This window comes from Amblyomma mixtum, chromosome 8 (assembly GCF_055824585.1).
Source record: "Amblyomma mixtum isolate Tamu chromosome 8, ASM5582458v1, whole genome shotgun sequence".
NCBI classification, from domain to species: domain Eukaryota; kingdom Metazoa; phylum Arthropoda; class Arachnida; order Ixodida; family Ixodidae; genus Amblyomma; species Amblyomma mixtum.
Genome location: NC_143019.1, coordinates 19,563,832 through 19,577,030, shown reverse-complemented (window position 1 = coordinate 19,577,030; position 13,199 = coordinate 19,563,832). Strand labels below are relative to the sequence as shown.

Below are 13,199 nucleotides of genomic sequence, written 5' to 3'. Positions count from 1 at the left end.
GGGATTTCCTAACGCTCTCTAGTGACGCGTACGAGCACTTTAAGCGTGGTGTCAGACCGAGCTCCTCCACCCGTGGAATAGCACGTAATTCCTCGTCAAGATGGCCGGGAAAACCACCGCGATGACGCTGCTACTTGGTGCTTTTCTGGTCACCGCTTCAGAACAAGGTCAGTATATACAAGGTGTTTCAACTTATTCAATTCAGATTTTTCCTTGCAAAGCCGCCAAAGATACGTCTGTGCGGTCTGTGCAGGTTGATTATACGGCATGTCGGATATTCATTAGGTAACAGAGTACTACGAGAAGACCAGTAATTAACTAAAAAAATAGCGACCAACTTTTTAATTTTTGGTTTTAGGAAGCAAGGTTATCCCGATAAATTGAAGACATTCGACATAGAATGCGAACCCAGAATATGAAACTCTTAGAATCAGCATTGAGCTTCGAGATATCGTGCTTGAAAAATACGCATTTTGAAGCTCGTTAGGTTGTCTTCGCCGTGTTACGTCTTGATAAAATGACGTCGCTGCACGTGGTATCGTTACGGGAAACACGTTAACGTCGTCTACGTCCTAAAAGACGTAAACTGAGTCTGAATTTGATTCTAAGAACGTCCATTTGATCAATATGCAACGTGGGAAAGTCAACTTGAAGAAATCTCAAAAGGTTTTTTTTTTGTCATGTTCTGTATCTCGAAGCGTGATGCCGATTCTGAAATTTGACAACGGTGCTCGTCTTCGTTTTTGGCGGCCTTCAATTTCGCATTATAACCTCGCGCCCTGAATTATACATTAAAAGGTAATGAATTAGTTTTATTTAATTATTAGTCTTTCCAATGCATGCTGTCACATAAGTATTGTCCGCCATCGCTTAAAAACAAACTTCGGACCCCACACCGAAGTACCTTTCACGGCTTTTTAAGAAAATATCTGTACGGAAAAATTTGAAGTTTTCAAGAACACTTCGATGTCACTACGAAGAAAAGATTTTTTTGTGAAAAATTACGATTAATCGACCGTTTCCGTACCCCTAAGGCTTAAAGTGACGGAGATACTTGTAACGCACCCATCATACGCCGTCGGAATGAGTGCACATGCCACTACGCCCTAGTCTAGCATGCGCAGTCGCCTTTAGCTGCAACAAGCTATTAGCAAAGCGAGTGCTACCTGGGTGCCGTATACTAATAGAGTGAGAGAGATAAGGACTTTATTGAAAGTCGCATATTTACGATGTATACTCCTTATAATATACCTTTTATATGCTCCCTTATGTATACCTCTGCACCCTCTTCCGCCAAGCAGACAAGTACCCCGACTCGTACACGTGAGTCGCCGAGGCCCACGCTAAACAGAAATGAGTAAAAAGAGAGCAAACAGTCCTCTAGCGCACTCCCTTTTGTTGCGAAAGCAACACTACGCCAGCCAGCTCGGCTCGTCGTGTGGTCGCACTTCAGCCGTATGCCGTGGCCCACGAACGACCTTGGGCCGCCGTTGCCTAGCAACGCCGCAGCCGCGCTCCAACAGATGGCGCCGCCGTCGGCGCTCGCTTCACCAGATGTGCTCCGCTGGGGTAGAGGGAGCCGCCTCGCGGCGGGGTATATATATATATATATATATATATATATATATATATATATATATATATATATATATATATATATATATATATATGCGCTTCGCCTTAGTGGATTCTAGTCGTTATGGAAAGCGCGAAAGAGAGGGAATAACGAAAGAACGAAGCGAGGAAGAGACAACGCGCTCAATTGCTTTCGCAATTCAGCTAGGATTAACCAGAGCTAAACCGCAGCCAATTTTTATAAAAAGGTGTGCGCTAGATGACAGCTTGCTCCATTTTTACTCCCATATTGGCGTATTCTCGATTGGTGTGCCACGCCCGCTGCTTGGGAGGAGAGCGGATATGCGCGGCTCTTGGGCGCGGAGCTGTATGCAAGGAACAATTGCTTCCCCGGAGCAATCGACGCTCCTGCCACTAACCTCAGTTTTGGTAAACAACGGTCGTGTAATATGCTGCGCTCAGAACTAAATTATTGTAAGACGAATAATGTATATACGACTGCTTTTGGTTGTTTGGTTTATTGGGGTTTAACGTCCCAAAGCGACTGAGGCTATGAGGAACGCCGTAGTGAAGGGCTCCGGAAATTTCGACCACCTGGGGTTCTTTAACGTGCACTGACATAGCACAGTACACGGGCCTCTAGAATTTCGCCTTCATCGAAATTCAGCCGCCGCGGCCGGGATCGAACCCGCGTATTTCGGGTCAGCAGCCGAGCGCCGTAACCACTGAGCCACCGCGGCGGGGCATACGACTGCTTTTATCCTGACATTAAACTAATGTATTCGTGAATGCGTAACGTGTATCCGAGAAATTTTGTTTGCTCATTTATTGGTCATATGTTTTGCACGCTACCTTTTGAGTGATTATTCTATGTACTATCCTTACTATGTACTATCCTTACTATCCTGTCAGAACAACTGCGTTAGGGGAACAGTAAAGTTGCCTATTGGGAGTTTTTTTCCGCCGCCCTTTGACGTATTTATCTCTACATGAAAAATAAATTTTAAATTTGTATTTTTGTGTCTTTTCTTCACTTATATTGATTTCTTTCCGAATAAATTCTTCTTTCTTTCGCTTTTTGCACAAAACGGATACTGCTTGCCTTATCGGATCCCATAAATTTTTTGGAGCTTTCTTTCTATGGACATTATTGTCTGTGCTTAGTACGAGGCCCTAGTTGCTATGCGTATCTCTGTGAGTTGGTTTTTCGTCCCACTACACAGCTCTGTATCCAGCTCCTCCTGGTCAAAGCTGAACTTTCTGCTAACTTTCACATTCTTTCTTGCAGTATTTGACACCTAGCCATTGCTTGTAGCCATTGTATCTTGTTCATCTATGGTTTCGGCATTTTTCACATCCAACTTTATCGTATAATTGCTCGTTCCTCAGTGCTCACAGCATGCACTTACATTTGCTACTTTTGAGGATTCGTATGTACATGGCCAACGTCTTTCTTTTTTTCTGGCGTCCGCTGTTGAAGTGCCGGAATACTCGAAGTTTGGTTTACATCCCACCCAAAAAAATAAAGCTAGAAGTTGTTGCCACTGCTGTTGTGATATGAGCGATTCTCGTCAACATCTGAGTGGGCAGTTATGAATTTGGTAGTCCTAAAGGTGTCAGAGTAAACAATGTAATGACTTTGAAGGCCGTCAGAGTAAAACGGATATGAAGCGGTACTCTGTTAAAGTAGCATGCGCAAGATCAATAGTATTTGACTCGCTTTAACTGCTTCAGCTTTTAGACTACTGCGGTCAGCATGTGGCGACATCTAGCATTTAGAAGGATGTTACTGGGTACTCCATGTCAAACTTGTCTGTAAATGTCGCCGTTGTCACTACAGTGTCCATGAGGCAGATCAATTTAAAAACACTATGAAATGCACTTTTACCATATGCAGAATAGATGAAAGACCATGAAAAGACCTCTCACGAATATGCTTATTCACGGAATGGTGACATAAGTACCGATCCTTTAAGAGATGCAGACTTCTAACAGTCAGATGCTGTTTTGATATGTATAGGGTGTTTCACCTAAGAATTGGCGCAATTTTTAAAAATATTCTCTTTGAGTTAAAAGATCGGCTTTTTTTTGGCATATCATTGTCGGCGGTGTAATACATCAAAATGCAGCTAACACGCAGTTACCCTCGGCAATGTGGCCCAGCAAATTTTGGCTATTACAACGAGCTACGTGCACTGGAGGGGCTGCCTTGCCTGTAAGCTTCTCGAAAGCGCATGTATTATGGAGCGATGCATCCAAAATTTGTTTGGCCACTGCGCCGAGGTAACCGCGTATTCGAAGTGCTAAAAACTGATATGGATATTACTTACAACGAGCTGGACGCCATTCAAGGATTAATGAGCCCAACGGTAATAGGTAAAAAGTTAGTTATTCAGTATTAGTTGGCCAGCCTGCTAGTTAGCACATCTTAGCTGTATTCTTATGTAATACATAAGCACTTCTTTAAATCAAAAAGCCTGTTTTTAAAAATTGTGCAAACTCGTAGGTGAAACACCTTGCATATCCGCTCCTACATGCAGCTCGAGTGGCTGGGAAGTTCCCGTTAATGGCGTAGTTTCATTCTTAAATCACTGAAAACAAAATATGCTACAAATTGCATTAATGTTCAAATGAACATAATCTGGAATGTCACAAACAATGTGTTGAAGTTTGCGACACCGTAAGAAAAAGGTGTCGAAGACCACAGACTCTCTGGGAACGCTTCCTCATCTTCGTGCTTTATAAAACAACCTCCTGCTATATTAAGGCGACAGTTTTTAATGGCTCATACTGTCGTCCGTCCGTTAACAAAGCGTGTCACAGGCGTTAAAGTCAGGAACTATAGAATATAGAAGAAAAACAATAGTTGCTTCAGATAGAAGAGGAAAAAATGAACTTATAAGTTATGTTTGATGACTGTAGAGCAGTTAGTTAATTAATTATAGACAAAAATGTCTAAACTGCGTTGAAATAGCGCCGACTTCGATATAGCCGCGGGAATGGTGTGACGTCACATCCACCGGTTGTCGTCACGGCATAGTGAAAATTGTCACAGAATTATCGGAAAAACGTCGGATTTGTGTCAAATTAGATGGAAAAATGTATAATTAAGTGTAATTAACCCTTAAGATCCCCGAAAGATGTACAATTTGGGTATCGATATAGCCACGGGAACGGTGTGACGTCACATCCACTGGAAGTCGTCACGGCATAGTGTCCTCGGCTTTCGCCTCTCAACACTTTAGTTGAAAAAGTGTCCTCGCAATTCTTTTTCCAGATCTGACGAGCTGCACACCGCGAGATGTGGACCGATGCTACGACCTCTACGGTAGCTTACTATGGCATGCGGAATTCCGTCCAAATCATGAAGGCAAATATAATGATGAGGCATTTGAGAAAGCTTGCAGGTAAGGACGCCTTTTTAAGCAAGATATTCATTCATGAAGAATATATTACTTTAGAGCGTGCGCAATATGAAAAAAGCAAATGAACACGAAACACCGTTGCCTGTACATGGACCGTGATGCACATATAATGCTGTGCGCTATCAAAAGGAGTTTCTTTGTCACCCATACTACCGCCTTTCAAGGAACTCCATAAAAAACGTCTAACGTTCATTTTGACTTTCTTTTTTTTGCTTGGCGAAGTAAACGAGACCGCTTTCAAGGAGCTCTCTAAAAAGCGTCTAAAACTTAGTTTGACATTTTTTTTTACTTAGTGAAGTAGAGGAGACCCCCTTTCAAGGAACTCCCTAAAAAATTTGCTGAAGTTTAGCTCTGGTTAAACTGGGCAAGTTGCGTAAGCAAGCAGCAACTGTTTTACCCGAGTAGTAGTAGTTGTGACTGAGAGAAGGATGAAAAGGAAATTGCACGGGCCTGCTACTGGCTCGAGCCAAGCCACTACCGCTGCCACGTGCAGATAGAGGAGAGTTAAAATATCAGAGGAAGGAGAGAGAGTAAAGGAAAGACGCGCGTCGCAGCAACAACTGCGTCCGCCGGAGCGGACGCTGCTCAAAAAAACAGATAAGCGGCCGAAGCCGCGCTCGCCGAAGCGAGAACAGGTTGAGGCGAACGCACGTATTTATTCCTTGTTTCCCTTCCTCTCTCCTTTATCCACATTCCGACACATGCGTCGAGAGCGCGCGACTAGGCGCACGGTGGCGGCGCAGCGACGGTGCTGCCGCCTGGTGGAGCGCGGCTGAAACGGTTGCTATGGCAACAGCGCTCCATCTGTTTGACTTCGCTGCGGCTGGAGGTCAACGGTGACCACCGCCGGGAGCTACGCGACGGCTCGAAACCTGGCGCAGTATTGCTTACGCAATGAAAAGCACCTAACACTCATTTTGACTTTTTTTTTTACTTAGTGAAGTAAAGCAGAAGGCTCCTTGTCACCTGGAACTCGCATATTGTCCCGAGGAAGTGTGGTCTGACTTCAGGCACCGAGAAAAAGGATACGAAGCGGTGCGGAACATCATATGCGAGCGTACTCCCTTGAAAGGTGAGGAGCGTTGACATTAACATCGGTAACTAAAATATTTAAGCAGTGTGACCGATATAAGACAAGTAAATTCTGCCTAGAATTTTAAGGCGAAAGCCTTTAATGCCTCATCGTTGCCGACAGAAGGTTGTCGCAGAGGTCTCACGCTTTTTCTAGTCAGACCAGAAAAAACATCTCTGTGCAAGATGGGATTCGAACCACCGTCTTTCTGTTCCGCAGCCGAGCGTGCTAATGGCTACTCTACTTCCTGCCAACGCATATGTACAGTTCTCCTTGTTTAGGATGCTGGAGAGTGTCTGCAGAAAGGCATCAAATCTGACAGATGCCTCCCAAACGCCCTTCAGTGTCTCCAGCATTTAAGATTCCCAAACAATTGCGTGCTTAACATCTTAGCCACACCTCAGTGACACAAGCAGCAACACTGCGCTAAAGGCTTTCGCCTCACCGCACTTTACGTCAACAAATTTCCCCCCTGAATTTTTTGTTTCTTTTTTAAGGCGATTTGAAAGTATAGTTTGAACATCTCAAATTCTTATTTACCACACAGTTGGTTAAACATGGTTAGTCTGCGTTTGTCCCGTGTGGTTCTTCTTCTCTCTTGTCCCGTCCTTTTTGCGCAGTTACTCTTTGTCCTCATCATGTTTGCGTGTCTAAGCAGCTCATCTTTCTTGTTTTTTTCTCATATATGCCGTGTTTTTCTTGCGGGCTTGAGAATGTTTAAGGGAGTCTTATTTGTTTCAGTAAAACTCTGCAAACGCTGTCCACGGTGAAGCATCGATAAAATACTGCTCACTTTGCATAAACATTAATTCAGCGACCTCCTTAGGATTCCTATCGCATCAGTTTTTAACATCACTCCCTTTCCTTTCATTAAAGTAAAAAAGAGATTTCAAAGTCTGCTTAATACTCAAAGCAACTGAATATATATTACCGGTTATTAAAAACCAAAGAACGAACGAATCATCGTCGCAGAAAACTAGCAATGCTGCTTCTGTAATTTCCTTGTAATATTCACCATTTCCTTCTAAATTCTTGCTTCCTGTTACGTGGCTGATGATGGAAAAAGATTGATCGCGCATGCACCCATGAATTCCTTATCTATGGCGCTTCCTGAGAAACAAAACTGTGGCATCTTGTTTCTTCAAACACATGTCACACGAGGTTTGATTCCAACTTTGCGTTTTGTGACACAGATTCGAACCTGTTGCACGTGAACAACAATTGAGATACACGGAACTGAAGAGGGTTGCGGCATAATTTTTGTATTTTAACTCTGTGCTGATTGAGCACCACCTTGAACTGGCTGATTCATCTTTGAATCATCTTGAACTTGCTGAGGGATGCAGCCGGCGAGAAACAAAGAAATGTGAATTAGTGCGCTCGGCTTTAAGAGGGCCATATGTAATAATGCGTGCACTCGTCTCGCCATGGAAGCAATCATCAACTAGCGTAAAGGTTTTGATGTGGTAGTTGCTTAGGACTGCTCGGCATGTAGGATCTTTAGTTTCGTGTTCCAAACCACCATGCTTCACACAGATTTCTCAGCGGCCATCCTGTGTACGGAGCCCGAAAAGTTGGACCATTGTTTAGAGCAACACCATCCACCACCACCTGAGGGTGAAACGCGGCCACCTCCTTCAATTCACCCTTTCTGCGAGTAAGTCCTACTTCCATGCATTTGCCAGGATTTGCAGCTTGTTTTAGTTGAACCAAATAAACTAAAAAGCGCTGACAAATCATTATTCACTGTCGTTAATTTTGCGCGTTTCTGATATTTCTTCCTTTGAAACTGATTCCGATGTTAACTGTCTAAATGCTTATACGTAAGTAAGGTGGATACAAAGCTACCATTGCTTTCGATCGATTCGATTTCGATTCGAACGGAGGTAAATGCAGCAAGCTCTGACAAGCTTAAATGGCACAAAAATAATTGCATGTATCTAAACTTCCAGTATTCGCGCAATCATTTGAAGATAAGAACACGTGAGAACTGCGGGTGTGCGAAGGGTATAAATCGAATTGGATACGGATAGTGCTGCTTTGGTACCGAGTAGAACGAAAATAGCGTAATTAACAACCGAATCGAATACCAATCGAATACTACCACCAAAATCTGAATCCGCTCGAGGCTAGCGGAGGAAAACCGCAAACGAACAGTGCTGGGGTACGGTCTTGTAGCTTATGAAGTTAGTTACTGGTATACCTGTGAAAAGTCGCAATACTAATCTTCACTAAGGTAATGCGACATTGAGTCAGATTGACAGCTTTATGACCGACATGTGATACGACAGCGAATGAACTAGCACAACACCATAGGGTCGAAGTGAATCGCAGCCAATGCACAGCTTAAGGGCGTTAAACCCCGCTTACCACATGACACGACACCACACCACACCACACTGTACGATATACCACACCATAACCATAACATATACGTATCATACCATACCATACCATACCATACCATACCATACCATACCATACCATACCATACCATACCATACCATACCATACCATACCATACCATACCATACCATACCATGCCATACCATACCATGCCATACCATACCATACCATACCAGGCCGCCGCGGTGGCTCAGTAGTTATGGCGCTGGGCTGCTGACCCGAAAGACGCGGGTTCGATCCCGGTCGCGGTGGCTGAATTTCGATGGAGGAGAAATTCTAGAGGCCCGTGTGCTATGCGATGTCAGTGCACGTTAAAGAACCCCAGGTAGTTGAAATTTGCGGAGTCCTCCACTACGGCGTCCCTCATAGCCTGAGAGAGAAAGGCCGATGGAACGCGTCACTAAAGCAGCGACGCCCGCAGAGGGCACTGCCCGGCACGAAAATAAAATACTTCGAATCAGTCGGCATAGACACGCAGAACGTCCCAGAAGCGCTTTTAGGCCTTTGGGACCATCTAGCCCGATTACAACGAAAACTACATGGCGCACGTGGCATGGGCCGTGCACAAGGCAAGGTCATTTGCGGCACTTCCTCACTGACTAGAATAGAAAGGTATTCGATTCATCATTAAAATAATTTAATATTAACATAAGGCCGGCGGGAACACGACCAAAACGAAGTAGCGGCCCATCATTTCTGCCATTCAGCTCGTGGCCTAGTTTTAAAGAGACGTGAAATAGACTAGAGGTATCCGAAGAATGGCTAAGGTACAGAAAAGGGACGTCGGATGTGTTTGAAGTTAAACTTAGGGATACGTTCTCGGTTATGGACTTTGCTTTGAACGCGACTGTGTTACATAGAACTCCGTAAGTAACATAACACTTTTGCCCCCGGACACATTTTTGTCTATTTTTAGCGCAGAAAATCAGGGAATACTGCGTTCGTGATTTTAATTGCGGCGCTGTTCTCTTCATTTCAGTCACTACCAAGGAGATATCGAGTGCTACGAGGCAGCATTCAACTCGTCGTGTAAAATATCTGCAGGACGCGCCAAGGCTGCTTTCGTGAGGGCCTACGACGCCATGGCACTACTCAGAGGTTGCAAGGAGTCGCCAGAAGAACCAAGCAAGAAGAACCCGCCCTCGGCCGCAACTTTTCTTCAGCCAGAGTTTTCAGTGGCAGTTCTTTCACTGCTGGTGATGCTGCAGCGCTTCACGACATCGTGATGGACGCTTGGCGTGACAACACTTCAAGGGCTAAGTCGGGAGTGCAACCACTCTCGAAATTATACTCCCGCTGTCGAGATCTGTCGAGAATGTTGAGAGTTACTCCATAGATATACCTAGAGTCCTACATTCAAGACACCGCTTTCTTGCGCAATATCTCTAAAAGTGTATCGAGTAAAAGCTTGCGCCTGCTGGCGTAGGTTCAAAAGGCTGTAAACTTTTCATGTTCAAAAGTTATGATTTAGGCGTTGTGTGCGTTCAGAAAGATCGGCCAGGCTTCTCAGGACGTCATTTTCAGATACGACCTTACGGACTGCATTGCCAGTCTGCAAGAAAGACAAATAATTTTCGGGAATGTCACAAGAAAAGCACCGCGCATGATTTGAAATGTGATTTTGAAGTGCATGTGAAATGTTTTAAGCTTTATTTACCCCACACAACAGGTTAAAAAGTTGCCTAGTATCCTACATTGTAAGACTGCTTTCGGAAGGCAGGTGTTGAGAAAATTGTTGCCATTAATAAAGGAATGGCTCTGAATCCTCTAGTGAAATAAATCTCTTATATAACAAATATTTATTTTTTTTTCCAATTTCTAAACTTTCGGCATATATGGGTGAAAGCATACGCACATGTGCCCATGTCTTGATCGGCAGCGTTTTTTCTGCATTGTGCGCTTGACGCAACGGTTTCTGCTCTGATAACAATAGAAAGAAATATTCGTGAACACTTGCGGATATTTTTTGCAAGCGAATAAAATTCGTTGCCATGCTGCTTTAGAAAGGAGCTTTCGCAGCAGAAAAGCACTTGGTACAGGTTTTTCAGATATGAAAACGGATGGGGTAAAAAATAAAGTGACGCTAGAAACTTTTCGCATTCCAACATTTTGCTTGTTGACGCAAATGGAGTCAAGGTTTACAAATGTATATAAAAAAGGAAAATGCACATTGTGCAAAACACCAAAAAACGAGATGAGGACAAGAAAACGCAGAGGTGAGCTCTGTTTCGTGCTGCTTTTTACACCATGAATATTTTCCGACTCATCCAGTTTTTTATCCTACGGCCATATAAACAGAAAATGCTATGCCTGGCTTTGTACCGATGCACAGCAAGAGACAGATTTTGGTTATTTCCATGAGTTGCGTGCATTGGAGGAGTTGCTTTGTCTGCAAGCTTCTTGAAAGCGCATGCATTTTGGCGCGATGTGGCCAAAATTTTGTCATCAAACTTGCACTGCAAAGTGCATCATTAAAAAGTTAATTGAAAGATCTTTGCAAATTATCTGCCTTTGTGTATAAACACCCGTGTTTAAGGGGGCTCGAACGAGCTCGAAGACTACTGCAAAATAAAAAAAATGGCTAATGAAAGCCGTCGCCCTAGTGAAAAAATCAATATGATGCAATAACCCCCTACACTTTGTCTTAGAGATGTCATACAGCTATCATAAAAATGTCATTCATTTTTTCAAAATTATACAATTTTCTCATAGAAATTTCATACGACATACAAATTGTATGACATTTGTATGACGAAGCCAGTAGGAGTACTGCATCATACAACTTTTTGCATTTTTATGGCAATGCGGTGCGGCTATAAAAATAAAACAACAGAAAATCGTTTGGAATCAAAAGGCAGTATGTGTGAAAGATTGTGCCCAAAACTACAAACGCGGAAGTATAATATAAAAAATTGCCAGTGGTTTAGCTTTGGTTAAACCTGGAGGATTGCGAAAGCAACGAGGAGAGAGAGAGAGGCGATGGAGAGCGCACGGCAGCGGCGGCGGCCCCGGCACGCTAGATGTGCGCCGCTACTGCGCATGCGCAACTGGCGAGCGCTGCAGCGGCACCTCTGAGTCACCCGCGCAGCGACGGCGGCGGCGCGCCAGCTGTGCGCCGTGTGACGTCACTGCTCCTCGCGCATGCGCAGTATGGCCTTTCGTCAGCTCCGCGAAATGGCTCGGCGACTCGCGTAGTGTTGCTTTCGCAACAAAGTTTGCATGCGCCAGAAATGATGTCTGAAATTTGCCGGGTACTAACGCATGATGAATAAAATAAAACAAAATAAATTGTTTTCCTCCTGAAAAGCACAATTGCAAAATTTTCGTTATCCTTCTGTACATTGCGAGCTTCCATCAGGAAAATGCTACTTACAAAAAAGGTCAAGCTCCCAATGAAATATTATGCGGCCGTTTACCTTTTCTCATTTTATCCATATTTGATCCTGAGCAACGTGATTCATTGAGTGAGTCTGATAATTCGTGAGGGATGCCAAAGGGTGAATTGGGCCGGTGTTGCCTGCGATAAGCGAATCGTAACGCACCTTCGTTACCTAAAAAAGATGGTAAAGTCGCGATCAATTTGAAGGTGATCGCGCGAGCATCGACCGGCGGGCCTTTCAAGCTGCATAACGGCCGATATCGGAACTGTGACGGTAAAGATTGCGTTGCCTTCTTTCCCTCGTAGGCTCTTCCGGGCTACAACCGTCACCCCTGTGACTACCTCGCCACCTTCTTTCTGTGCTTGTTCTTTTTCATGGAAACCATGTGTCCGCGCCGTTTCCACATATCGTGGCCGATAATATGATCGGAATGAATTTGAAGGTTATCTCACGAAGGGCGACGAATCTTTAAACGTGGTACATTTTTACCACACAAATGCAGAATTATGACAGCTTCCTTCGCCCTTTGGCTGTTCAATGAAGCACTGAAGCACGGCAATGAAAATGCCGCGCAAGACGGCTTTTTCTAGCATAGGTTGACGCTCGCACGATTAACTTCCAATTGATTGCGTCCGGTCTAACAGTATAAACAAGATTACGACACGTGCGTATCTGTCTGCTGACGCGTAAAAAAAACGCATTTTGGGACTTGCTTGAAGGGAGTGACAGCAGCTCAAGGAACAGCGAAAAGAGAGAGGGAATCTAGTCTGATGCTCCCCTCACCACGGAAGGTGATGACGTAACGTGGCGCTGCTCCTTGCCTCGGTCGCCGCTCGAGCGATCACCTTCATATTGATCGCCACTGTACAGCATGCTTCGTACGGCAAAACAAAGGCAATGAACTGCGACGATAAGTGATTAGGTTTGGTTTGGTTTATGGGGTTTAACGTCCCAAAGCGACTAAGGCTATGAGAGACGCCGTAGTGGAGGGCTCCGGAAATTTCGACCACCTGGTGTTCTTTAACGTGCACTGACATCGCACAGTACACGGGCCTCCAGAATTTCTCCTCCAAAGAAATTCTAGCCGCCGCGGCCGGGATCGAACCCGCGTCTTTTGGGTCAGCAGCCGAGCACCATAACCGCTGAGCCACCGCGGCGGCTGATGAGATCACGGATTAGATCACGGATTAGATCACGGTGATTAGATCACGGCAGTGGCTAGTCGAAGGCGAGCTATTTGAGACTGGCTATTGGACACTGGCGGCGGGTTATGGTATGCGTGGAATTGTGAATGTGATTACGGTTTAGAAGTCTCATTGACCTGAAAGGTAATTAATCAAG

The 13,199-nt window shown here is 44.5% G+C and overlaps 1 protein-coding gene across 1 annotated transcript; it reads left to right on the top strand.

Moving 5' to 3' along the window:
* Positions 1-6: 6 nt before the first annotated feature.
* On the top strand, positions 7-10,276 carry LOC149331568 (uncharacterized). The gene is made up of 5 exons (XM_089555520.1): positions 7-167; positions 4,853-4,982; positions 5,939-6,072; positions 7,609-7,729; positions 9,458-10,276. Exons 1-5 carry the CDS (start codon positions 101-103, stop codon positions 9,702-9,704), a joined length of 699 nt encoding a protein of 232 aa, XP_089411646.1. The 5' UTR covers positions 7-100; the 3' UTR covers positions 9,705-10,276.
* Positions 10,277-13,199: the final 2,923 nt, after the last annotated feature.